Source organism: Anas acuta, chromosome 2, assembly GCF_963932015.1.
Source record: "Anas acuta chromosome 2, bAnaAcu1.1, whole genome shotgun sequence".
In the NCBI taxonomy this organism is placed as follows: Eukaryota; Metazoa; Chordata; class Aves; order Anseriformes; family Anatidae; genus Anas; species Anas acuta.
The window spans coordinates 10,962,706-10,989,713 of NC_088980.1; the positions used below are offsets into that span (position 1 = coordinate 10,962,706).

General features: G+C 39.4%; 1 protein-coding gene across 6 annotated transcripts in view; it reads right to left on the reverse strand.

The window, feature by feature from the left end:
* The window catches only part of DIP2C (disco interacting protein 2 homolog C), a 311,434-nt gene that overhangs the window by 75,196 nt on the left and 209,230 nt on the right, over positions 1 to 27,008 (reverse strand). For all 6 annotated transcript variants that reach the window (XM_068673474.1, XM_068673473.1, XM_068673477.1 and 3 more), the window contains 9 exons: positions 21,154 to 21,245; positions 16,965 to 17,075; positions 7,016 to 7,139; positions 6,239 to 6,348; positions 4,808 to 4,910; positions 4,363 to 4,427; positions 2,437 to 2,530; positions 2,200 to 2,319; positions 1,282 to 1,396 (listed from right to left, as the gene is read on the reverse strand). In XM_068673474.1, coding sequence (XP_068529575.1) covers positions 1,282 to 1,396; positions 2,200 to 2,319; positions 2,437 to 2,530; positions 4,363 to 4,427; positions 4,808 to 4,910; positions 6,239 to 6,348; positions 7,016 to 7,139; positions 16,965 to 17,075; positions 21,154 to 21,245 — 934 coding nt within the window. The remainder of the gene's footprint in view (positions 1 to 1,281; positions 1,397 to 2,199; positions 2,320 to 2,436; positions 2,531 to 4,362; positions 4,428 to 4,807; positions 4,911 to 6,238; positions 6,349 to 7,015; positions 7,140 to 16,964; positions 17,076 to 21,153; positions 21,246 to 27,008) is intronic.

A 27,008-nucleotide genomic window follows, 5' to 3' on the forward strand; every position in this document is an offset into this window, starting at 1 on the left:
TAGTGCTTCAGATGGTTATAAGCATAGAGTTTAAGTCTAGAAAGGGCAAGCCAGCCACTGCACACTGAGATGCAGTAAGTTCTCCCACTTCAAACCTGAGAGCTGGGGCAGATTTTCCAGAGCTAATACAGGAAATTAAAACTCTCTCCCATTAATCAGAGTTCACCTTGAACAATGTGAGCTGTCCATCCACCTCCCCCCTCTGCACAGAAAGAGTTAATTTGAAGGTCAGAGGGAGTGAAAGTCTGCACAGCCTACAGCACACATGAGAAAAACAGCTTACTTCTTGGGATAATTCTGTGAATGAGCCTCAAACGTATGAAGAACTCTTCGAGATAATGCAGTTTACAGAAAGAAGACTAATCTGGACAGGATACATCACTGATGGTCAGCTTTCAGACATTTTAACTTAATAACATAGTGCCTGAAATACAACCACATCTGCATTGTGTATTTCTCCCCGTGATATTTTATTGGAAAGCTAATTGAAAATCTAGTTGAATTTTACTTATTCAGTGTATTTTAAACTTTTCTGCAGGAAGTATTTTACTTAATACTATTAGAGTCCTTTACAGTCATGTTTCAAAGTGAAAAAAATATTTAAGTGGCTGAAGAAATCTGAACTTAAAAACAAAGTGTCTACTGTTCAAGGTACAGCTTCTGAAAATTCTGCCAAAACAGACAAGTTATGCTATTTACTGTGTGCTACAATGCCTCAAGACTCATGATTGCTTCATAAGAACAGTCCTGTATATAAGGCTTAATAAATTTATTAGAATTTATCGATTTTATTCCTACGCACAAATCCCACATACTCAAAGGGCATTTCCAGATGATTACTGAGAGTATACAAATGGTTAAAAAGCACCAGTTAGCCAAAAACAACCTGCAGAACACCATAAGTCTCTTTAAACTGTCTAGTTTAAAGCATGATTTTCCTTAATAGCAATTCCATTTAAATTCCAACATTTTACCTAATTTTATGGTGACATTTTTCCATTTCTTTTTATAGAATTAGCTTTTGCATTTCAGCCTATTTAAAACCAGATGAAATTACAGGAATGGGAACTATGTTGTAAAGTGCTCTTTACTTAGGTGTTAACTAGGAAGTTAATTTATTACTCTACAAATTCTTGTATGACAGCTTTGGACGCGACAAAAAAGAAAAATTGTAATTCAGGAATTAAGTTGGGAGATTCAAGCTTGAATATATTTTGCATTTCTTTTAAATTACCACATATAACGTACAGTGGGTCTGTTTTAAGTAGTGTAGCACAGTACCTTCGAATAGCCACAGTGAGAGCTTCCGGTGAACTCGCACAGGGACAAATGACCTCCTGTCTTAGACCTTTACTTTGGAAGACATTGAGAAATGCATCACAGGAAGAAATAGACCCTGGGGTAAGAAAAGAAAAATTAGAGGAGAAAAATAATCTGATTTCTGAAGTGACACTATTCAAATTGAAAACTTACTATTGAATATATAGGGTTTTCAGGAGGGAAATAATAGGAAAGACTCACTAGGAAATAAGTCATACCTGATACAACTATACATGTATATATGTGTGTACATTTGTATACACATACAGTATATAAAGATTAATTTTTGAGCATGAAGTCCTTTCACTATGTTTATGTAGAAAAGCCATTAATGCTAGATTTATAATGTGGATTTCCTTTTTAGGATGAGCCATATTAAAGATTTAATTCAGAAACTCAAAGCATTTTAGCATCATGGTATCTTAAACAAGGCAGGGAAACAATTTAGAAAACTAATTGTCATGAAGTGATCCAGATGTGGTTCTCTACAGTAGTGTAAGCATTCCCCCAAAATTCTCAGCTAATTCTGCATGTGAAATCTGCATCTGCATTCTGAATCATTCAGAAGAAATGTTCTCATCCTTTCTATAGCTTAAGTCTATTTACTTCACTTTTTACACATGGCTGTCATGTTAAACAAAACTGGATTTACTGCAACTTACGTTATGTGAAATATCAAGTTTGCTTCAGGATTAGCTAAAGAAAAATATATTTAAAAATCCAAAATTAATTACCGTTTCCATAAATATCAAATAGTTTGCAGTAGACAAACCTTATACTTTGTTAAATATTTTAGCTAAGATGGTTGAAGATTGAAACTTTAGATGCAAGACAGCAAACACTGCTTATTCTCTGCTGGACTGCAGAAGGATTACTTACATGGGTTTGCACCATCAGCCACTATTAGCATACGCAGAGAGGAAAGGTTGATGTCTCTTTGATCTCGATGTGCCACCAGTGCCCAGTGCATGTCTCTAGATTTTACACAGGCAACTTTTGCTGCAATAAGAATGGGAAGATTACTAATGCACCATGTGAAAGCTATATAGCTGTATCAACAATTTGTTCTTTTGATTTTGACTTGCAAGCATACTTTCAAATGGTCTTGTTCCTTACCTTTGTATTGACAGACTTTTTGTATCCATGACAGTGGATTCACTTTCATTAAGGAATATGGAATACTTATAACATGCATCATGTTCATGACACTCTGAAATTAAATAAAATAAATGGGATTTATACAACAATAATGGGAATTATTTATATTGCTTTATGGACAGGGGTATCTACGATAGTCTCTCTATGCTTGTTTTATTGTTAGTGCTAGCATTTATCTATCCCTGTTTAGGTATCTACATTAAGATGAAATGGAATCACCATTTTCTAATGTTCTAATTAATGATTATGGATTTAGACTTAAGCACTACTGAAAAAAAATAAAACAGGTTTTCTTCTTAAGCAATTCACTTTAAATGGAAAAATAACAGAAAGCGTTAAAAAAGATGTGCATCTGCTGGATGAACGATGCCTGCATGTTTGCTGCGTAGGTTAGTATTACCCCCAGGCCTGCTACACTTCAGTACATACGAAGACTCTTTTCTCAATATATCTGCCTAAAAAAGTCCATCTCTGTGAAGACTGAAAAAATACTAGTGGCTAATGGTAGTGGTAAAAAAAAATATATTGAAAAGAGAATAGACAGAGAAACTGGAGTCATAGGTTAAGCAGGGATTGATTTATTTTATAGAATGAACTTTTTTTTTTTTAATAATCCTGCTTCAGGTAGGTCAATTCAAGTGTTTTCAACAAGGTTATGAGAAGTTGCAGGATTTTTAGAAAAAAGAAGCTGAGGGAAGCCAATGACAGCAAACAGATCTCCTAGTTTCAGGCAGTCAATTGCTTTAGCAATTTCTCAAGGGTTACTACTAAGCAAAACAGCCTGCAAATGAGGTGCTGTATTGCTTCTGTTACCATTCAGAAGCATCTCCTGATAGCAACAAAGCAGCTTGGGTTAAATAAAAAATGGTGTATTTAGGTTTAAGTTTTAAGTTTTTTAAGTTTAGGTTTAAGAAAATTGTTCCTGACACAGGTAAGTGTCCCACTGGGTTAGTCGTCCAAATGGTTGTAGAGCCACAAATGATAGTTCTCCATTTAGTCTGCCATAAGTTTAGGTACAGGAAAAATACTTACGAGCAAGTCAAGAAAAAAAAATGAACCTCATAGGAAGGTTAATGGCAAAGGAAGGCATAAAAAAGCGCTATTAGATGCTGGCTTTCAACATCAACGATAAAAGTTTTTTACAATGAGATATTTATGGACATTAAGACTTATAGGCTGCTCCTTCTTTAGAAGTGTTTTTACTGATGCTAGACGCGGTTTAACATTGAATGGGAGAAGTGTATCAGCTCCCTGGGAAACATAGCATGTATGACCTGTACATCCTGGGACTCCCATACAGTGACCCTTCAAAACTTGTTATTGTTCTTAATCAGCAAATAGCATTCTGTCTTATATCAACTGCAGCAGAACCTTTGGAAGCAGTTTTTAAAGCAGAAATTGTCTCCTATGTCAATTGACGAAGACAATCAAACAGCAAGGAGACAATTTATGCGACTTAAAGTATCAGAAATGCTTTACTGTTAGCCAAAGCCCTTGATGGTGGCAGTTTTGACAGGGAAGCTAGTCAGTAGCCATATAGCTATGCCATGGGACTGTGTTCTTCCACAGGCAAGTACTAATGCTTTTAATTTGTTTCTCCTACAAAGTCTGATCTCAAAAACATGCACCTGTAAGATCAGGATGAGGTAGTACAAATGGTTCCAGAGTACTTGATATGAGGAATAAAAACTCTGACATCTTCACCGTGCTCATTCAGGGGAAGAGCACTAGCAGAGGATTGTGGGTTTAAATCATACATTTTTTGCTTTCCAAGCAGAAAAAATATATTAGAAGAAACTGTAGGACATCTCAGTTTGTGATAGTAATAAGCATATTAGGTTAGTTTATTTTCAAATATTCACACAAAATAAAAACCATACTTACTGTAAGAATCCCATGCCATAAACCAACATCCTTCTTGAAATCTAATACATTCACAATTGTTTCAGCTGTCCAATAAAAACAAAACAGAGTTTACTTTTTAGAACATGGCATTGACTCAAGGCAAACCCACTCAAAGGAAGGAAATAGAGTAAGCTTCAGTGTAACATGACTGATGACCTCAAAGCTTAACTTTCATAGTAAGTCTCCAGTGCAGGATTTGTTTTGGCTAGGACATTATTTGTCTTCTCTTTGGTACCTCTTAGAAAGATATTTTAAAAGTGTTTTTTAGAAAATCGGTGAAAAAAAAAAAACACTATTTTTTAATCTAGAAGCTTTTAACACAGATCTATATAAAACATAAGACAGAAGCACAAGGTGAGAACCAAATTCACACAAAAATTCACACTTGATTTTAAGGATGTAACAAGGGAAGTGTACTCCATACCTTCTGTGTATCCACATGCCTGAGTCAGAGCTTGGCAGTGCGTCAGCAGTGCAATCCTTGTCACAGTCACCCCAAGCACACTTCCATCTTTACATGTTTTGTACTACAGAGAATCAAGCAGAGAAAGCCCAAATGTAACGGATGCCCTATTTCCATTATTTAATAGTTTACAGTGTTTCCTATGTAGGTGAATGCTGGACACATTCAATGACTATTTTAAGAAGGCAGCAGTACTGAGAAGATTGGGAAGCTTTTTTAAGATGGGATGTCCCTTCCTGGCTGAAGCTTCTCAGGCTCAATAACAGAAGTACATCTCTTGTTTGAATACTGGCATTGTGGAAAAAATAATTCTAAGAATTCTGATCATGTTAACAACTAAAGGGCTGGCTAGATTTAGCAGAGAATAACCTATCTCAGTCTGCTCAGTGTTCATGTTAGATTTTATAGGTCAACTAGTAAATCTGAACTTCTCCATTCTGTGTCATGTAAGGCATGGGATGAGCTGATTGTAGAACCACTGCTGGGTGCTGTTATGATAATCTGTATGAATACACCCTGAAAGACACAAGCTCTTTGACTGCAAGAATATGAGAGTCATGAGAAAATAGAATAAAAAAGCGGTAGGAGATCACTGATGATGATCATGGTAATTTTTGCAATTTTATGCAAGAGTTTGAAAACTATCAGTGGCAATTAAAGTAAATTAAACATTTATCTTTCTCCATGATGAAGATAATCATCAAGATTGAAAATGGAGTTATTTCTGTTCTCTAGCCCAGTGTTCTGACTGTGCAAATACAGGAAATATCTTTGCTCCATTCACTTGAACTTTTTCCCTTTGAATAATCATTTAAATTCAGTACTACCATCACTGAATTCAAGGCATTTGTGTCTACATAGAAGTGGGAGAAAAAAAAAGGAAAAATAATAAAAGAGAAAAATTAAACTTAACAGCATTGCTAATTTTCCCTTCCTGATGCTGGTCTTTTGGGGGTAGTGTGACTCACAAAGCAGTAAGTGACAAACAAGCTTTTGAACAAGAAGTTCCTTCTCTTTCAAAGGGTCTAAAGGCTGTGATATGAGAACGGAAGCTTTATTGTCAAACTTGCTGTCTATCCATCTCAAGGCTAGTGGGCAAGCCCACACTGTGAATGAGACCTAGGTTGGTCAAGGCAAATTTAATATAATATTACAGCAGCAATGTAGATGACATAAAACCATCAATGTTAGAAACCCCCAAAATACAATTTAACATTCCATTAATTTTTCTGAAATCAATATACAGTATAATTATTAGAAAATATTACTTATTAATAAGCTAAAACAGGATGTTCTTTGCTTCTGTGAGCAGCAAATGAATAATTATGTTTACCTAATCCAGAAGTGCCACATGCAATGATTCAAAGAGAAGATGCATCTTTATTAACTCACCTCAATGTAAGCAGTGTCATTGTTTGCATCCTTGATATGTGGGAACCAGTCACGAGGAGGCTTGGAGAGATGTTTAGACTCAGTGACAAACCACAGCAGCTTTGGCCAGCCTGAGATACAGTGACAAAGAAAAGAAAGCTTTTGTTGAGCTTCTGCCGGATAAGACACAACGAAATTCTTCTCTGCCAAAGTTTTTTTCCCAAATGCCTGTGTCACCATCATCTAAACATTGCTGCTTCTAAACCTCAGCGTAGCGTGAGAAAAAAGATTTTCCAAAACTACCTCGTGAACACAGCTATCAAGTAGTGAGGCCTTCTCAGCCAATCCCTGAAGAAATGCAGTTTAAGCTGTTATTGACCCAAATAGTTCATTACCACACTCCTATCAGAGGTTACCGTCCTCTTTCCTCTTAGTATTCAGTCCTATACCTCTTAGCTATAGGACTGAATCATCTGAAGGCCAAAATCTGTTGGCTTAACACAGTTTGCAAGTGAAGACGACTTCAGTAGCCCAGCTGAGCTGGCTGTGAAGCAGATTGCACCCTTTGGCAGCTGGAAGTGGGGAGCAGCAATGTCTAACAGTGACCCATGAATACACAGCTGGGGCAACAGCATCCTGACAGCTCCTGAGGCACCTGTTCTCTGTTCTGTCAGGGTTCTTGAGACCCCTCAGTTGAATCTAACATTTAATCTTACCCACTACAAGTAAACAAATACTACGACTAGTGTCATGGTAAATTACGTGTGTGATACCCACCATAACCAAGGGTCAGCTTACCTTTAAACTGTGGTATCTCCCCTGTGGGGCTCTTAGGCAGTCCTTTATGGCATGCATCACTAGTCAAGGCCACAGTAACTCCACAGCTTCCAAGCAAAAAGCCTATTTGTTGACTTCCTGCATCCTGATAGACATCAAAATAAAAGCAATACATAACGTTGGTTAGAAGTGACTACACACAACAAAAATATTTTAATCCTTTGGCATATTATCTTGAGAGGACTGCAGTCTCTTTCCTTGAAGCAACTTAACTGATTAGCAAAATTGATTTGTAAATTCACACAGGAATTCCACAACCTAGATATTTTCTCATCTGTAACAACATAAATTATACAGAGAACTGAAGTTTATTAGTTGGTGTCTGCTCTCTCAACTATTCAGAAATGATGAGAGCCTGGAAGGAGTGGCTGATACACCCAAGGGTTGTGCTGCCACTCCGAGGGACCATGACATGCTGGTAGGAACTTGTGAAAACTAGTAAAAACTGAGAAGTTGTGCACTTAGGAAGGAACAAGCCCAGGCACCTGTGTGTGCTGGGTGGGCATCCAGCTGGAAAGCAGATTTGTAGCAAAGGACCTGGGGGTCCTGGCGGACACCAAGTTGGGTATGAACCATCAACGTGTCCTTGTGACAAAGAAAGCTTAATGGTATTCTCAGCTGCATTAGTCAATGTATTGTCAGTAGATTGAGGTAAGTCATCCTTCCTCTCTACTCAGCACTGATGAGGCTACACCTGGAGTATTTTGCATTTCTGGGCCCACCAGTACAAGAGAGGCATGGACACACTGGAGAGAATCCAGTGAAGGGCCACAAAGATGATGCAAGGAACATTTTTTTACTGTGAGGCTACCTAAGCACTAAAGCTGTTTGCCCAGAGAGGTGGTGGAGTCATCATCTTCAAAGATATTCAAAAGTCATGTGGGTAATCTCCTCCAGGTGTCCCTGCTTAAGCAGGTGGGTTGGACAAGATGACATCCCGATGCCCCTTCTAGCCTCCACCATTCTGCAATTCTGTGGTTCTGTGATGATTCTAGGAAATAATATGGGTTATAGATGCTCCCTCTTGGAGAATGCTTTCAACTTTTGAGATGTTATGGTGGACATACAGTGGTGACAGTATCACTGTTTATGCTGATCTAATCTGATTTGTCAATAAGCATTTCATTGAGTAGTTGTGCACATAGTTCAGGAGCACTACAGATAGTCAAGTGCCCATTAAAGAAAGCACACTACATTTTACTGTCATCAAGAGGAAATGGGTATTGAGGCTAAAAAGTCATGTAATGATTTGCAAGTCTAGGCCATAGCTGTTCCTTGAGAGCTGCTGTGCTTCCACAGCAGTATGTCGGCTTTACTTATAGTGTCTTGTCATGATTCTTTCATGAACTTTACATCTATCCATTAGGCTCTTCAGCAGAGAAAAGCCCTGGACATAAATACACACAGAAGAACTAACCCTTTCTTCCCACTATGAGTCTAGAGAAAATAGCCTACTGAGTCTTAAAAAATCAAATTAAAATATCTTTCAAATCAACCATAAAGCATACTTAACCATGGGAGCAACCAGAAATACAGAACAGTTGCCTTAATGTATCGATTTATTCAAAGCAAAACTGCATGATGAGCCTAAAAGCTTATCTGACTACTTTTAATGTAATTTTTTTGTAGTCAAATAAAGCAATTTAAAGTGGAGAAGCAAGGAAATCAGAGGAAAAACAAAAGCTTATTTGTTTTCCATAGCAGCTCAAAATAGGCAGATAGCACCAATTATCAGAACTTGGACAGCTGACTAAACAATGCGGGACGATAACCTGGTCTATCAACACCACGCTATGTGACTCCTTCAATCCATTATTACTGCATCTGCAGTGTTACCAGAATGAATGGAAAACCAGGAAAAATTAACAAGGTACTTTTTCAGGAAAGCTTTTTAGCATTAAGCTTGTTCATTGTCTTTTCCGATAAAAATCCAGACAAGGGCAGTAGCCTTTGAACAATGGAGACTAAGGCTGGTATCCATCAACAACATTTTGGGAAATGTGTTGATCTCGCAGTGCCTTCACCACAAAGAGAAAAAACAGCATTACTGTTCTCAGTACAAGCACTTAGCCTGATCAGATAGCGATTCCATGTGAGGATGAGACCTGGCTGCACTCCCGTAGCCTTATCAGAGGGATGTGTGGGTGCCTGGACACTGCGGGAGCGGTGGGACTTCCTCGTGGGCCCTCATAAGGAACAGCAGGAAGATGAGGACTGGAGTGCTCCAGATGACAACGTCACTTCTTGGGCAAGACATAACCCCTGAGATGTGCTACTCTGCCATGTACAACAGAGGGACACCAGTTTCTTAAAACATCCTATGTATACTTCCATTACCCCCAATTTCCCACTAACTACGTTTTTTTTTAAACAGAATTGAACATAACTTTCACAATCAAATGCAGGAGCTGCATCACTCCACACTTTAAATTAAAGTCAAAATCGTGTTTTAGGTTTATGCCCTATAAAAGACTGCTAGAAAACTTTCACCACTGTACCAAGAAAATGCATGTTCTCAAGTACTAGATCTCATTTAATGCAAGACCTTGCAAGAAACTAACTTAATAAATTCTATTTAGAAACCTGACACATATAAACCAGTACAAACTGTGGACCTTAGAGCATCAGCATATCACAGCCCTGGAGGATGCATCATTTAAGAAGTGATCTGCCAAGCTCTTCTCAAGGCAAAACAAAACAACAGGAAAAGGAAATTTATATCAGCGGTTCAGGATTTCTAGATAACACAAGGAATAATGACTGTGCTTCCACTTGGTGCCACACCAATTCTTTTGGAGCACGTCCACTTAAAAATTATTCATTCATTTGCAGCACGCCACACACAAACTGGAAGAATAGCATATAGATTACCTAACATAATCTACCCACACATCATAGACTCTTATAACAGACTTAATTTTAGGTCAGGACAACCACATTTCAAATCGTGTTAAAACCTTCAACCCATTGCTTTTTTCTGTACAGTTGTTTCCTTCATTTGAAAGGACAAAATGGTTAAACAATTACGTGATGCACCTCTACCACAGGAGAGAAGGAAAAAAAAATCCTCAGTTATAGACAATAGCCATGGTGGTTTTTCAGATTTTCGTTTTCTATGATGTGCCTTTGGTTTCCACAGTAAATCCTGTCTTGCAAGACAAAAGTAACTCAAGATGCTGCAGGAGAGGTAAACGATAGATGCTGCTCTCAATAGGTACAGGAACTCCAGTTGAGGATCACACAGCATGAACACTATGAAGCTTTCTGGTGGTCTGCTAGTCTGTGTCGGTCGTTCCCACTTGCAATGTCATTCTCACACCTCCTAACTAATTTTCACCGCCTCCTGCCTGCTCCTGGTGGCTTCATCCCAACTTAGAAGCAGCAAGAGAAGTACTGCAGAGAATAGAGAGATGGAGAGGGGTGAACATTCCTCTCCCCATGTAGGTGCCCCAGTGATACCTGCTGCCCTGCAGAAGCAATCATTTCTAACTACCCAAATGGTGGGAGATCTGAAACCATCTCAAGCTCAGAGAAATATCTATCCCACAGACACACTGCAACCTTACCTAAAACACTCAAATATGTAAATGTGATGGTCTTTGCTGTTCCTCATGCCTCAAAATGACAGACCCAGAGCAGTGAGTGCCTTAGGTAAAATTTTTAAGTCTGAAAAATGAACCACAGAATCCACTAGGTTGGAAAAGGCCTTCAAAATCATCAAGTTCCACCACCAACTTGACCTGCTGAGCCCCAGCACTAAACTATGTCCCTTAGTGCCATGTCCACACGTCTCTTTAATACCTCCAGGCATGGGGACTCCCCCACTTCCATGGACAGCCCATTCCAATGCTTGACCTTTTCCATGAAGAAATTCTTCTTAATGTCTAGTTTAAACCTCCCCTGGCACAACTTGAGACTGTTTCCTCATATCCCATCACTTGTTACCTGAGAAAAGAGACCAACACCTTCCTCACCGCAACCTTTCAGGTAGTTGTGGAGAGTGATGAGGTCTCCCTTCAGCCTCCTCTTCTCCAGGCTAAACATCCCCAGTTCCCTCAGCCACTCGTAATAACTTGTTTTTCGGTCCCTTCACCAGCTTCATTGCCCTTCTCTGCACATGCTCAAGCAACTCAATATCCCTCTTGCAGTGAGGTTTGAGTTAAAATAGAGTCATTTGTGAGAAGCAGTCAAAGCGTCCATATGGCAAGGAAAAAGACTTCTGACTTTAGGAGTATTGATTCTTTCAGATTTCAGAGACTAGCTATTGAGCTATCGGCATCCCTTCTGAGTAATGTAAAATGAATGTCTCCAATGCTGAAAACTGCTTTGTAAGTAAAAAGAAGAAATCAAATCACCTACTGCTGAAAAACCCCCACAAACGTCTCCCCCCGTAAATAAAAGCACCCTCCTGCATTTAAATGGAATACATTTTCAAGACAAACTGTTTTGTCAGCAGCATTATTTGCTATTTTGGTAGTTTATGCTAATCTGCTACTTTGACAAACCCTCACTTGCCACAAACACTTTATTTTGCTGAATTTTGTTGGGGTAGAAAAAAAAACTCAGGGATCCAGCAGAGACTGGGTGAAACAACTGAACCAACGCAGTCCCAAGCGCAGACGGGGAGAGACTCTCCATCAATGCTCATCGTCAGAAGCCTCCACAAGTCACAGTTTGAAATGACAAGTAATACAGGTGGAAGGCAAAAGATACAGCTGAGGTATTGTAGCATGAGGTTTGAGATGAAATGCTGACTTTGGAACTATCATTTTACATTTCTTGAAGGCATGGCACTTGCTGAAGTATGAAAAATGAGGTCTGCATAGCTTTAGACAATGTCTGCACACACCTAGAGAGATCAATCTTGCAGATGAAGCGAGCCAGAAATCCTCTCTGCTGTAGGTAGCCATTCAAGGTTCTCTAAAGACTTTTATTAAAGGTTCCCTAAAGGTTTTCACCACTACCTGGAGGCAAATTGTCTTCTTCCTGCTGCAGAGAGTGATAATTCATTGTCAGGATAAAAAATCCCACGTGTGGCTGCATTTCAGCATGCTGTTAATGTCATTTTTGTAATGCTTTGTGAGAGCATCTGTGTGAAGGAAAACAATTATGTTCTCTTCTCCGTGAGTGGGAGTGCACAGTCTTCCACCTAATATGGAAGGAAGGAAGAGACAGCCAGTGCAAAGGTTGGGCTGGTAAAGGTTACTCCTGTCCACTTCAAGTCCCAGACTGGTTTCAAAGTGAGAATTATGTAGCAGTACCTTGCAAAATGAACTAATTTTTTTTTTGTTTGTTGTTACAATGCTTATTCGAGCTCTATTTGCCTTTACTCTAACAAACATTTTCTGTGAAAGAACAACCAGGGCAACCATCAGATGCAAAGCCCAAGCACCGGTACCTTTAAAACAAAAGTGAAAAGGGATCAAGGAAACCCTCCATTTTAAAAATACAAAGATCTTAATAAAAACAGTCAAAACACAAAGCAGATGCAATTTTCATGATCAGCTTTATGAGGAAGAAATCAGCTGTCTCATCAGAGAGAGCTTTGGTATCTGGTTGTAATTTTCATGTGAAACATGGAACTGTGAGCAGTCTGAATGTCCAAAAGTCTTAATGAAAGCAGGACAAGAGTTATTTTTGGCAGGGGACACTGGACGAAACGCGATATCCTCTGTAGGAAACTACTATTTCCTAAACCTGAAAACATAAAAACAAAATGTAGACTGTAAGGGACCTGAGGTTGACGGCGACCAGCTGAGCAAAGACCTCTGCCCAGTGCCTGCAGAGGGGAGGGTGGGCACGGCGCCCACGCGGGCCTGGCTGTGTGTGCCAGGGGTTCAGCAGGGCTGAGGCTGGAAGGCTGTGCCACCAAAAAAGAAAATCTATGGCATTTTATGCATGTTTTAAATCCAGCAAAGAAAGTTCATTGTCAAAAGCTGTTCAGAACGACGTCAATTTTCAGCGTTGCTGGAACTCAGTGGATATGTTGCAGTGTATCAGGTACAGCACAATAATGAGGAAAGCAGGGAGGAAACAGGGCTCGTTTTACCTCGAGCTCTGAAGATGTCTGAATACTAGAAAAAATGTCGAGGTGTATTTCCTTTGGAATACAATTCTGCCTTCAAATAGCAGAAAAGACTGGGACAACTTCTCTGTTTTTTAAAGATGTATCTCTCTGGCTACTGTTAAAGCTTTAATAACCTAACTTTTCAGGATTTAATAAAAAGAGCTCCTGGAAAACAGTTTTTCCCCTCAACAAAACATCTATTTGATATTTTTTTCATGTGTCCAGGAGTGGGTATCTCTGAACTCACTATAGAAACACGCAAGCATATATTAAAATCACATTGTCAAAGCCAGCTTCTGGAAAGGTACAGAAACACTTCCAAGAAGCACACGTAGCATTACGTCTAACAGGCTTAATAATGATTGAGAAATAGTTTATATGCTTTCATGTCATATTCTGTTACAAATGTTCACCTCCTATGACAAGAAAGCCATAAAGAGCTATGTGGGATCACTGTTCACATATTCACAGAAAGTGATTGAGCGTAACTACGAAAGTGCTTGGAGGACAAAAATGTTATTTTGAGATTCAAACAGATTAGCTCCCCTGACTGTATCAGAGCAAAATCATAACAACTTTCACGGTGCCCATCAAATGGAAAAAAATAACCTGCAAACTCTGAAGAAAAAGAAAGCAAAAACATATTTTAAAATCTTTTCATATGGGGAATAGTAAGCCGCTATTTGAACTGGAACTTGAAACGTCAAAAATCCTGTATCTGCTACTTTGATGGCACCTTCTGTGATACCTGGTTTGCAATTCACATCGCATCACGTATACAATGCGCCAATGCAGAATACTCCAGCTTCTGGTAACATTAAACGAAGTGGCAGTTCTGGAGGCAGAGATGTGGCATACAACACACTAAAAAGGGACTCATACTTATTTACTGATTTTGGAAAGCATAAAGAAATTTGGGCAGAGGGGCTACTGCGAAAAAACACAGCCCTTAATCCAACGGTTGAGGATTAGTTACAAAAAATTTTGGAAGTGATCACGATACAGACATTTCAGTGGCGTTAATGGAAGAAAAGATGAAACAAAACATGTTGTTTATTCAATAGCTGCAATGACTGTAGAGCCCCTGACTGCTTCTTCTAGAACAAAAAATCAGTTTTGATGTTTAAAAAAAACAAAAGCTTGAGATTTCAGTTTTTAATTTTAGATCTGATTTTCCCAGTCCAAAAAGCAAAAAATCATGCTGACACAAATGCCCACTCCTAGGTCCTTGCTGAACACCCAAAAGTCTTGTGAGAAAGCAAAAGTGAAGAACCCTGCACAGAATCCAGTGAACCCATCCCAGCTGCCATGCCAGACAGGTCTCTGTAAGTCCTCTGGGGAAGTACATCTAATTCTAGGTATCTTGTCAAGACGAAGACGAGATACAGAAGCACAACGAGATGGACCATCACCTAATGGACCAACCAGAAAATAATTCTATCAAAATCTAAAAAAAAAAGTACACTCATGATACAAGGAGCAGGCAATACACACCAAATGTATGGGCTGCTAAAACAGAAGCCTGCACTTCCATACATGCATAGATGACTGCTGAGTAATAGATGAGCCTGGCTACCTGGCTGCATGTATCATTGTTCTGTTTTAAACTGCCAGGCACAATTGGCAAAGAGCTGTGAAAAACTCTTATGAAAATGCAGAACAGTATTAAGGCTGCTAACACAAGTTTTTAATACTAAAAATGTGCTGATGAATACTAAATATGTGCTCACAAACTCCCTGAAACAGCTCATCCTGTATCAAGTTGTTATTCTGTAAGTCTGTATGAGCCCATAATATAATTGTTGGTCTATTTGTTAGTTCACATCTCTCTCTTCCAAAAATCAAGCCAAAAAAGGTATGCTGCCAGAATTTACTGAAGCGTGAAGAAAAGAGAACAAATAATGGTAAAGCATAAAAGAACAGCCTAGGCCATTGTGAGATGACACAAATGACATCTTCCCACGGATGCCAGAAGCAATCCGCTGCCATTTGACCAAGCAGAGGTATTCCTTCTGGGACGACTCAGAACATGATTTTCATCTCATTGCTTCCACTCCAGTTCCTTCTCCATATAAACAAATGCAGAAATATTTGCAATAGTATACGCTGTGAGATTGCATAGTTTTATTTATAGATCATAGATCATGTTGCTTTTTTAATTATACTGCTGACATCTCTGTTATTGTTTTATCGGTGCAATATTTAAACATTAGGGAATGATCTTGGCAACAGTTAAACAGTCTGAGCCTGTAGTTATTGCCTTATATAAATATATATATATATGCATGTGTAAGTGTATATTTTTATATATATACATACGCACACATAAAAAAAAAATCAAGGTTCAGCCAAATTAGGGTAAGTTATTAACCTGACATAGGGTATTTACTTGGACAGCTGGATTTTATAGCTTACTGGATGGATATGGTATCAGATGTTCTAAAATAAATCTGATTTATACCTATCCATATACTTTAACATGCAATTAAACCTTGGACAATAAGCAACGGGGGTAGACATAACAGACTTCTTTTTTTTTTTTTTATCCCTGAAGGTCACGTTGCTTCTTTTTTGTAAAATGAAAGTCAAGTTAACTATGTGATGATGTATGTATGATTTTACAATGTATATAGTCTATTTGCCTTATTTTGTTGACACACTTAAAGCAGAAATAATGCATCACTTCATGCAACTACTTCAAACTACCTCAAGGTACTGCACTCACATGTGAAAGCATGGTGATATCCTGATGCAAATGCAGTATACTTCTACTAAAATCCTGACACTCATTCCAGAGTCAAGTCCACTCCTCAGTGATCTCTAATACAACACTTAACAAACAAACTAGCATGAACTTATTCCCCACAGTGGATTAAAGAACACATGTTGTGTGGACAATTCCAGACCAAATACTTGAAGTAAAGCATTATTAATGCTAGCTAATAACAAAGGAATTATATAACGGGACATTTGGGAGAACCTTAGAGTAAGCATTGCTGCCAGCCATGCTAAAATGAAGGGGATATGACAAAAAGAGCTTGGAATGGATAAATATGTTTCATTATATTTACAGCCTCAAAGGTATGCATCCTCAGAAAAAATGCGTGTTCAGCAGCATCAGTGCAACCTTCCCAGCTGTGGCTCTCCAGTACCACTGAGCCCCCTCCCCTCACTGCCCCCAAGTATCTCTTCAACCTGAAACTGCTATACCTGTCTACTAAGATTTTCCCAGAAACCAGTGGTGGAATCTGAACCAACACTGCATGTGACATGTTTTTGATTAGCCACGATCAGTTTCAGCTATGAACGTATGCTCTGCGGCAAGAATTCACAAACTGGTTTTGCTCAATGTCCATCCTTAGCAGAGATGACAGTGGCGATGGAAGCTTCAGGATACAACTGCACACATAAACACAGGAGAAGGCATTTCCCTAACTGCTTTGAAGTAGCACACAAAGAAGTAGTGGCATTATAACATAGCTTTGGTTGCAGGGACAGGTGGAAAACCAGCAGTTGCTGCCAATGATTCTTTGTCAACGGCCAACATCAGCATGCTTTGAGAGGCTACAAAGATAATCCATCTTGGGCTGGCAAGGCTGTTCTCTTGGAAAATTTTCCTCTCCTTTCCCAGGCAGACCTGTATTTGCTGAAACTGCAAGCACATCTTGAGATTTGCCGTCACAGAAAAGCAGGAACTATATATAACTCACCACACAGCACTATCTTTGTATCTGTAGATTCAGAGCTAGTTAACCACAAATGTACTCAGAAGTTAGGTTCAGTTGTGATTCATTCTGACATAAGTTTTAAAAGGCAGTATAGAGAAGAAATTCTGTTCCCTACCTTTCTTGTAAGTGGCACTTCAATAGGGACGGGGACAACTTCTGCAAGCAGGCAGCCATAAAATGCCACCATGAAAGCAGCAGGATCATTGTTAGGGAACACGAGTGTTACCTGAAACAGAGACATACGTTAAAGATTTTCTGAAATGCATGTTTTATTACAGGTTTCAACTAACAATAGCTGGAGTTTCTATGCTTCTTTTGGGAGAAAGGTGATTACAGAAACATTTCTACAATAATTACTCAAATACCTAATGAAAGATGAATGAGGAATCAGAAGGAATTTATTCTGATACACGCTCCTTTTGTGAACATTTTCACTTAGGTTGTAGTTAAATATTTTCATGCTGCATTGTTTCCTACATTGACAATACCTTTCATCTGATTTTCAACTTACTGATTGCTTCGCAGACATTAAAGAACCAAACAAATGGAACTAATAGAATTTTACATTTTAATTTAGTATTTGCTTGATGTTACTAAAAACAAAGTGGATCTGTGACCAGGTCAGATTACGCAGACTTACTGTGTCATTATGTCAATCATTAGCAATTATGTGTTAAGGCATGTGCTATGAGGAGAGGTCTGGGACATTTGCTTCGTCTAGTTTGGAGAAAAGGAGGCTAAAGCAACCTCATTGCTCTCTACAATTTCCTGAAGAGGGGAAGCAGAGAGGGAGGTGCCAGTTTCTTCTCCCTGGGAAACGATGACAGGATGTGTGGGAACAGCACAAAGCTGCACCAGGAGAGGTTCAGACTGGACATTAGGAAAAAAATATTCACCAAGAGAGTGATCCAATACTGGAACGGGCTTCCTGGAGGGGTGGTTGATGCCCCAAACCTGTCAGTGTTCAAGAGGTGTTTGGATAATGCCCTCATTAATATGCTTTAACTTTGGTTAGCCCTGAAGTGGTCAGTCAGTTGGACAAATGATCTTTGTAGGTCCCCTCCAACTGAACTATTCTATTTCTATTCAATTCAATTTGATTTAATTCTAAGTCTGGACTTGCTAAACTTCACAGCTTTCGGGCTAGGGAATTATTTAGATTAAAGAATGCCAAGAAAAGATAAGACATTATAGAAAATCACCTGTATGCTCATGAGGTGCCTTTCATCCCCAGATGTGCCGAACTGGGCAGCTTACACCTATGGGTGCTGCAATCTTGTTAGATCATCCAGGGACAAAACAGAAGGATGAATGAGATTGCATGATCTAACTGAGGATCCAGCAACCTAGAGAGGCCACAGCTCTCCTTGCCATCAATTAGTGGTTAGAGACCTCAAGGGATGGATCCTGTCTACATTTTTATTTTCAATCACTCAGATGCATTTTCTCAACTCATGTCTTAAGCAGCTGCAATGAAGCTGGTAACTCTACCTCCCGGGGCTGACAGAAGTGGCATGCAAGAGGTGTTCCCCGTGACTTCTAACTTAACTCCGTTGGGTTTGCACACAGGATCAGTGTTCAGCACCTTAAACTTTGCTGAAAGTACATATTAAGTCTTCAGTTTTGACTGATTTGACATACATAAGACTTACAAGTTTCAATCTCTTGGAGCAAAACCATCGTGTTTTATACACTTGCCAAGATTCAGTAACTGGAGATTAAAAGTGTTTTCAGTGATTTCATATGGCTTCAAAGATGGTTCCTTTCTACAAATTAAATTGATTTCTTCAAACTAGAAGAAATCTAACTTTGTCCAAGGGGTCAAAAATACCTGTTTTTAAGATGAAGACTTAAAACTTTAGGAGCTTCATAGAAAATATACTGCTATCATATCTGTATCCTAGCACAAGAAACAATACAACTGCACAAGATGGCTGTGCAGTTTAGTGTATATATTTTCTGTACACATACCATAAATATCCACAAGGGAAATGGAATGAAAGGGTTTTTGCTAGGTACACTGCAGGGATAGCAGTTTGCTGAGCCCAGCACAGATCTGAAAGATGTTGAAAGATCCCAAAAGGTACTTTGAGGATTGTTATTTTTTGTGTTGCTCTTTGTTTACATACACACAGTGAAGGTTTAGCTGGGAATCTTTTCAAAGGAGCTGACTGAGGTGAAAAACTCTCACTGAAGTCCAGTGGGGATGAAGCATTAACTTCCCCTTCAAAAGACATTAATCACTAACAGACCCGTACCAAATAACCAGATAGTGTGTGTAACAGCAAAAACGGATAAGGCTGAAGGCAAATGAAATATACAGCGCATTGACGAGAGTCTATTTATCTGGTAGATATATTAGAGGGCAAGCTTAATTTACAGGCAGCTGTCTGTAAATGACACGAGGTTAAATTTCTGAAGATACTATAGGAGGCAAATGTGGTTCTTTGTGAGCTATAATTGTATCAGAACCAGGGACTCACATACAGGCACAATCACTTATTCTTTTGTCTCGGACAAAGAAACTAAAGAGTGATGTCATATGAGTCATGAAAAATAGAGATTGCATTGATAGAAGATGCTTTTAAAGGGGGAAAGCCCTTTCCGAGTTGTATATCATATTAACATAAGTAAACAATTACCCTCCGATTTGGAAAAGATCACAAATATGCACAAATGTATTTCATTTAGCATTTCAAAAGTACCTTTAACTGTTGTCACACAAAATACATTATTTAGAATAAAAAGTCATCTTCAGAGAGGTCAGAAAGCTTTTATATTATTATGACAGGGGGATAACAGCCAGAATAACAGCCTAGAACATCAGTACAGTAACACCTCATCTTCCACAAGAAGCAGCTTTAAATGATCATGTTTCTGTTACAGAGATGCTAAGCAAGATGTTTTTACAGCACAAGCATATGCTTTCAGCACTCAGCCATAAACATTTGTTTCACTGTAATCTAGGTGGACTTATTTTAGAAGGACTGCAATTTGTTATGTATGTGTCCTGCACTAGCTAAACTTCCAGCTTTCTGACTGAATTATCCACAAATCTTTTCCTAACGTTAGGAGATGTCAGCGGTTGCTGCAGTAAATTAATGCAAAGATGGGCAGTTAGCAGACAACAGGGAGAAAGAGGCACACACACACTGCCTGTATCTGAACTTTATTCCATTTAGAGCCTTCTGGGTGGATTCTCTTGATGCACACACTTGAACAACTTGCTGCTTCTGCTGTTGCTTAGATACACACTTGTAAATCAAGCAAAAGAGATTCTTCAGATGGCTGAATACCACTGTAGGAAGCAATTTAGATTAAGGATCTAGAGATCTTTTAGTTAAATGCTTTATGATTTATTTCCAAATGAAGCACAGAAAGGACTGTCAGGTTTCTTCTTTTTTTTTTTTTTAATTCATTTATTTTCTTCTGTGAACCTTTACTGCATGCTCTCATTTTTGAAGACATAGGAAAAGTGTAGTGCATATCAACACATTTTTCACACATGGCACAAAAGGACCAAGTAAACCAGCAGTTTAAGAATTGCTCTCAAACTGGAAGAGGAATCCTTAATTTTACATTCAAAACTCTAATCACAAGGTTGTGACTAAAATGTGCATTTCTGACAGATTTGTTCAGGAATCTCCATTCCATGACTTAGAGCCAACCTGGAATGGGACCTGTGGAAATTTGGATACACACTCTGGCAGAGAAAAGGGGTAGCATGAAGGCAGCAGACTAGCTCTGTAACCCTTGCCCTCTGTGGATGTTATACATTCACCTAGATCCAGCCTCCGGCAGTAGCTGAATCAGATTGAAGAACAAGGAATGGAAATACTCTCCACATTACCAGTCAGCGTAATTTATTTATTTAACTGTCTGCCAAAATGTGCTTAGCTTGTTTGTGTTTGTCCTCCACAATACTCCTCTTTTTTCTACCATCTCAACAACTACAAAGCCATTAGTAAGTACATTTTACCCACACGACACCTCCAGGCTCTATAAGCAAGTTTTTGCTAAACAGACCGCTGTTCTACGTCCAAAAATCACTTTCCATGGGAACGTTTATTGCTGATGTTGCCACAACTTCAAGTTGCTATTCAGCGAATACTAGCTCAGATTATTTAATGTGCAATTCAAAACATCTGTCTGAGTGATCAGCCCTTTTCTGAGTAAAAGGCAGACTTTCCTCCACCCCCAACATTTAACTTCATTAATTTCCCCTGGGCACCCAAATACCTCATTCTCTCTTTGTCAACCCGGGATCTGAATTATTAATAAATAAAAATCATTCAGTTACTCACCCTGTCTCCAGGTCGTACCATTGGTTCTTGTTTTGTGCCTAATTTATGTAGTATATTGTAAGCAACCTTCATACTTCTGGTCCAAAGTTTGCCTATTAACACAAAATTTGTAAAATTAATTTTAAAATTCTGCATGTTTTACAAGATTATTAAAGGGAAAGAATGCCTGAGCAGTAGAAGAAATACTAGGAAAACGTACATGTATATGAATTTTCCAACTAAATGTGATACCACTGCTGCAACTAATGGAAATATTTAAATACGTATCAGATACACCAGATATTTTCTTTGAACTTCAAGACAGCAGCATTTTTAAGACAAAAAAAAAAAAAAAAAAAAAGCTTAAAAAAGCTTTCTTCAAGGTAGAAAGAAGTAGCTTTCTTGCTTTGCAGTGAATTGGATCTGGACTACAAAAGTCAGCTGTTAGAAGTGGCTGGAATACCAGGAAGTCCAGACAGCCTAATAGCAAAAGCTGCCTTTCAGTTCAGACTGTGCTATGCACGGGGACTTCCCTCCGAGGGTATGATGCAGGGATCATAATGGCACTTTCCCTACCCCAAGACACCAAGGGAAAAAGGAAAGCAGTCCCAAGAAGGAGAGACAAGGAAAAAAAGTCAACAACAGAAAACACCCTACAGCCAAAGGGGCACACTGAAGCAGCAGGGACCTTCTGATCCTTAGCACACCTGTAAGATGAGTTGCACTTTTAATTCTGGACCTCCTTCAATTTAACTTGGCTTTTACTTCTCCCCCACTCCCACACAGTCAGTTTCATTTCACTTGCCTCCAGGTATCCTTCCTTTTTACCATCTCTGTTCCCCCTTGCTTCATCCCCCCATCTGCACTTACTTAGCTAATCTCATCTGTACTTACTTAGCTAATCTTCATGCAGACCTTGCACCAATATTATTTAAAGAAAGAATCATCTCCTCAAAATATCACTGGCCATATTGTGCCTTTCATTAATCCTTTAAGAGATCAGCATATCCCGACTGTGCAAGTTCTTTCTGAGAGCCTTTGTTTACAGCCCTTGTTACTTCCATTCGAATAATACCTAGCGTAACAGACCTTGGTCTTGGCTGGCCCTCAGCTACTGTCTTGAAGCAGTATTCAGTCTGACAGTAACAAATCTTTAATTCATGCCCACCAATAACTTAAACGATAATAGGTTCTGACAACGGATTACCTATGGGGTTCAGCAGTTCAGGCTCCCAAACAAGCAGTACTGCTATTTATAACTACCCCAAGCAGTTTTTATAATAAATTCCTCCACATTCTGGATACGAAATGCAATGCTGTATTATTTTAAGTGCCAATCTGATGCAAATGTAACGTATAATGAGAAGGCCAGATTTTCTCTTTAAACTCTTAAGGAAAATTGGAAGGTCACTGCTGCCTGTTATTGAGAAAGTCTTAAGTGCAATTACTTCTTATGAAAATGGTAATATTTTATCATTAAATCATATTTTCTGAAGCTTTAAATATATTTAAAATTGCTCCAGTATTTGGATGCTGAACTGTCCTGATGTTTAAAAACAAACACAAGTCAATTCTGTTCCACTGAAAACTCAATGTGGATACAGGAATACTTCTGCAGAATTAACCTTCATAACACTGCAGTAGAACTACCTGCCTTTATTGGAAAAAAGTCTTTAAAAGCATCCCTGTTGCAACAGTCAACACTTAAACTTGACCAGCAAGTGGAATAAAAACAAGGATGCCCTAGAAAAGCAAACATTCATTTTCTTAAAAGTTTCCAACATTAAAGTTTCAGTGGCAACAAACGTAGAAGAGCAATTAGTACTGATACAGAAATTTGGAGAATGGAAATGAAAAGCCTGGTAGAAGTTCTGAGTGCAAGGGAGAACCATCTTTACACAAAACACTTTCATGCTTATAATGAACATTAAGATTTTGATCCCTTTTCTGAGAGACATAAGGGGCTGCTGTGAAAAGTTCTATTGGAGCTATGGAGATTAAATCTGTTAAAAGTCTTAAATTTGCATTTGTGACATATTCATACTCATTTTTTGTGTATCAAACATGCCATCTTGCATACAATATTTTCTTCAAAATTTGAGCTCTGAAGCACTATTCATATTAAAGGACTTAGATGCATTCTTTCAGAAGTACATGGGTACACAATACAACTATCTCCACGCCAATGTAAATCAAAGTAAATGTAGAAATAAAGTTCTCTCAAAGAGTAATGTGTTACTTTCTAGTAAGGTTGTAAATATTTGTCTAAATACATTTTGTCATGATGCTCCCTTACTTCCAAAATTTTACTTCATCTTCTGAAATATAGAATATACAAGGCCATTTCACTACTTCCTCACCTTTCTGTTTCAACCCACCTTGAATTGCACAGAATAAGTCTGTAATATTTTCTAGAGGTCTTTTTCCTCCCAGGCCCTCTCCTGTTCTAATTACTGTTGGAATACCAAACTGTGTCAACTAACTGAGCTACCCGTATGTGCAAAAGGGTATGAAACTATGGAAACCTGGAACGAGGAAGGCAGTTTGCACTGAGCTCTGATGGAGCTGGGACAGAAGGTCTCTCCTGCATCCCTCAGCACTTCCATCTTTTCAACCCAGTCAGGCTCCGCCTGTCCCTGGCTGCCGTGGCCTCTGCTCGGCCAGCAGCGAGGAGCATGGCTGTGTGCAGGCCAGCCATCTCGCACACTGATCCCAGAGTCAATCCCACACAGATCTAGACCTGGGCTGTGCTCAAGAGCAAGCCCACCATTTTTCTTCTAGATAAATAGCTTCATTCCAGAAAAGACAGAGCTGTGAAGGGAACAGCAGTGCGGGAGCTGGAGCCAGGAAGGCCTGAGTCACCAGGGCCAGGCCTGAGGCTGCTGGACGAGGAGCGACACGGGGCCAACTGAGCTGTGTGTTTATTTTGCCACCTTGGCCGTTCAGCCTGCCAACGTCACTGAAAAACACAAAGGGCTCCATGACTGTGGGATAAAAGCCCTCAGTAACAGAGGATGTTATAAAGAAGGAAATCTTTGAAGTGTTTCCTTCCTCGGTTCTGCCTAGGTTGCAATTCAGTGTAATTTTTCCTTTGTAAACTTGAGAGATTAGACGTTGCTGGGAAAAAGCTGATTGCTAAAATCTCTCCCGCAAATCCCGATGAGGAGACCTTGCCTTGACCTCAATTCCGTGCACATCTGCCCCGGGGCAGAAGGCAGCCCGGTGGGGGAACCAGCTGTGCTCCATCCAAGGCTTTCACTCTGGGATGGGGACGACATTTGCGTGGGGGAAACCTGCTACGAAGGGACGTGAGCTGCAAAGGAAATTGCACCGCTGGGGGCTGCTGAGGATATGGCCCTTTGTCCGCAATTCAGCACAGGTCTTCCTCAGATAAACACATCGCCATCCATCTTCTAGTAAGTTGGCCTGAAGACAGAAGGGCAGAGGTAGGAAACTCAAGCAGCAGTTTCAGGCAGCAGGGGTTGGACCAGCCCACATTTCTGCACGGCGACAGATCTCCTTTCGTCCAGCAATGCCACTGTAGCAGAAAATGGTTTTCTGCTCTCCTGTAGCGATGGAGAGCAAGCGCCAGCTGGGTGCAGCTACCCCCAGCAGCACTGCTGCTTCCAGACCCTGGGGCCCTTCTCATCCTTGTTCCCTGCCCTCCTGCCTGCCTTGCCGGGGACACTGGATGCTCACAGTACTTGTCCCTGCCTGACTCTGTCACGTGTGAACTCATTTTTGAGTTTGAAAATGAAGGCTTGGTAAGCCCTTTAGAGAGGTAAGTCATTAGAGAGACATTTGCATATCCAGTGGCATTTTGGGCACTAGGGTACTCTCCAGAGGGGGGCCGGGCTCCTGCAGATCCAGGACACACACAGGTGTCCTGGGTAACTCAATGCCTTTGATAAGGTCCTGAATTTTCCAGTTTTCAGGTCCAAAACTATCTCCCAAACAATGAAAACTGTTCAGTATCCAAAGAATTTCCTGAGTGGATTTGGGAAAACAAACCAAGCTGGACAACTACATGTCACTACTAAAAATTGTAATTTTCCTACCCCCCATCAAGCTGCTTATTTTGGTGTTAGTTTCCAAAACGTTTTATAACTCTACAAGATACAAAGAAATCAAGGTTTTCTCCTCTGCATCTGTCATATCCCAACACATTTCTAATTGCTGAAGCATTTACTGAAATAAATCTTCTAATGATGATCAAATCTTCCTTATGTGCTCCTGTAACTTGTCGCAGATATTGCTGCTGGACCTGCAAGCCCTAGCAGTGTGCTCTTGGAGTGAGGCCAAGTCACCTTCAGTGTTCTTCCTACACTGGCAAACCAAGTTGAGCATTCCCAGTGCCCAGCAAGTATCAGCAAGTGTGTGGTGCAGCAGCTATGCCTCTGAAGCTGAGCCATGTCCTGCAGACATCACACACACACACAGTCAAGGCAGGAGCAAATGAAAAATATCACCTCACATTCTGGCAGCCATGACAAACATTGTTAACACCTGTGTGGGGCAACTATCTGTGGGTTTTGTTTGTTTTCTGCTGGAATTTTGATTTTGTTGTATAGTAGCAACTCTACAGCATTAACCACATATTCTAAATATCACTTGTAATCAGTATTGTTCTATGCTAACAGCCTATTTACAGGGCAATATCTTTCACCTACAAAAATTTGCAAGCTAGTGTGATGAGTGAATAGCCAGTCCCATCTGGTTAAGCAACACATTATGAGGATAAAGGAAACCACCAGGTCTTAAAAATATACAAAAAGGGATCAGTTGGTAAAAAATATATGCTTTCCACATGACACTGAAGTAAATCCCCTTCCTCCCCCTCCACAAATCTGTAAAAGGACTATATGTTTGTGTTGAATGTAAAGAAGGTTATAAGAGAAAAGCTGCATCAGGAAGAAAACTTAAAGACCAAACAAACCACAATCAATTCCCTTATTGAATTCTGTACGCTTTTAAGAACCACACAGCACTAACTCAGCAAAACCAAACCCGTGGTCGCTTACCAATCTCCATGCACAGCAATTGCGAGACTGCCAAAACTTAACTGAAAATAATGTTGTCAAATATTCATTCTTTCAAGATCACAATATATTTCTTACACTAAACATAAAAATGAAGACATTAAATTTGGTATAAATGGCAGACTTCTTAACGTGATACAGGTAAATAGACACCTTTTCTGCATTGCAAAATAACAGTCACAGTTCTGCTGCTCTGCTAACCTTGTCTTTAGAAATTTTTGAGATCCACACCGAGCAGCAAATGAAGCAGGTATCTTATTGGAAAAATATCCAAACAAAATAACAAAAATGTTTTATTGCGGATAATAAAATACCCCAGACATACTCAGAATAGAGGGAATATTATTATTACAGTACTTGATATCCCAGTCTAAATCCCAATTTTGTAATATAGATTTTTAAAGCAAGCAATTTTCTTTATCTTTATTAAAGCAATAAAGGTTGAAAGTATTAGCCATACTGTTGATTGATGTCTAAGGACTTAAACCACGATGACTTTTACCTCTGCAAGCAATGATTTATTTCAGTGATAAGGACAATCTGGTTATTTCGTTACTTGGTTATGAGCAGAATCTCAGTTCCCTTTACACTCCTGGTAACTGTGAAATTCCTGGTCTAGGAGATTCTGGATGAAGAAGATGTAGACGGCTGTGGTCACATGCCAGCTGCAGCACTGCTTGGGGGTGGCTATTTTCGGTCTGTTGTTGACTGTCAACCATTTCAGGCTATCCCCAGTATAACACCTCTGCTAAGACAGCAGGACTTTGGCCTCAAGATGTTAATGGCTGCATTATGTGTTATTTTTTTAATGGGCAATTCATTTGAAAGATGATTTCT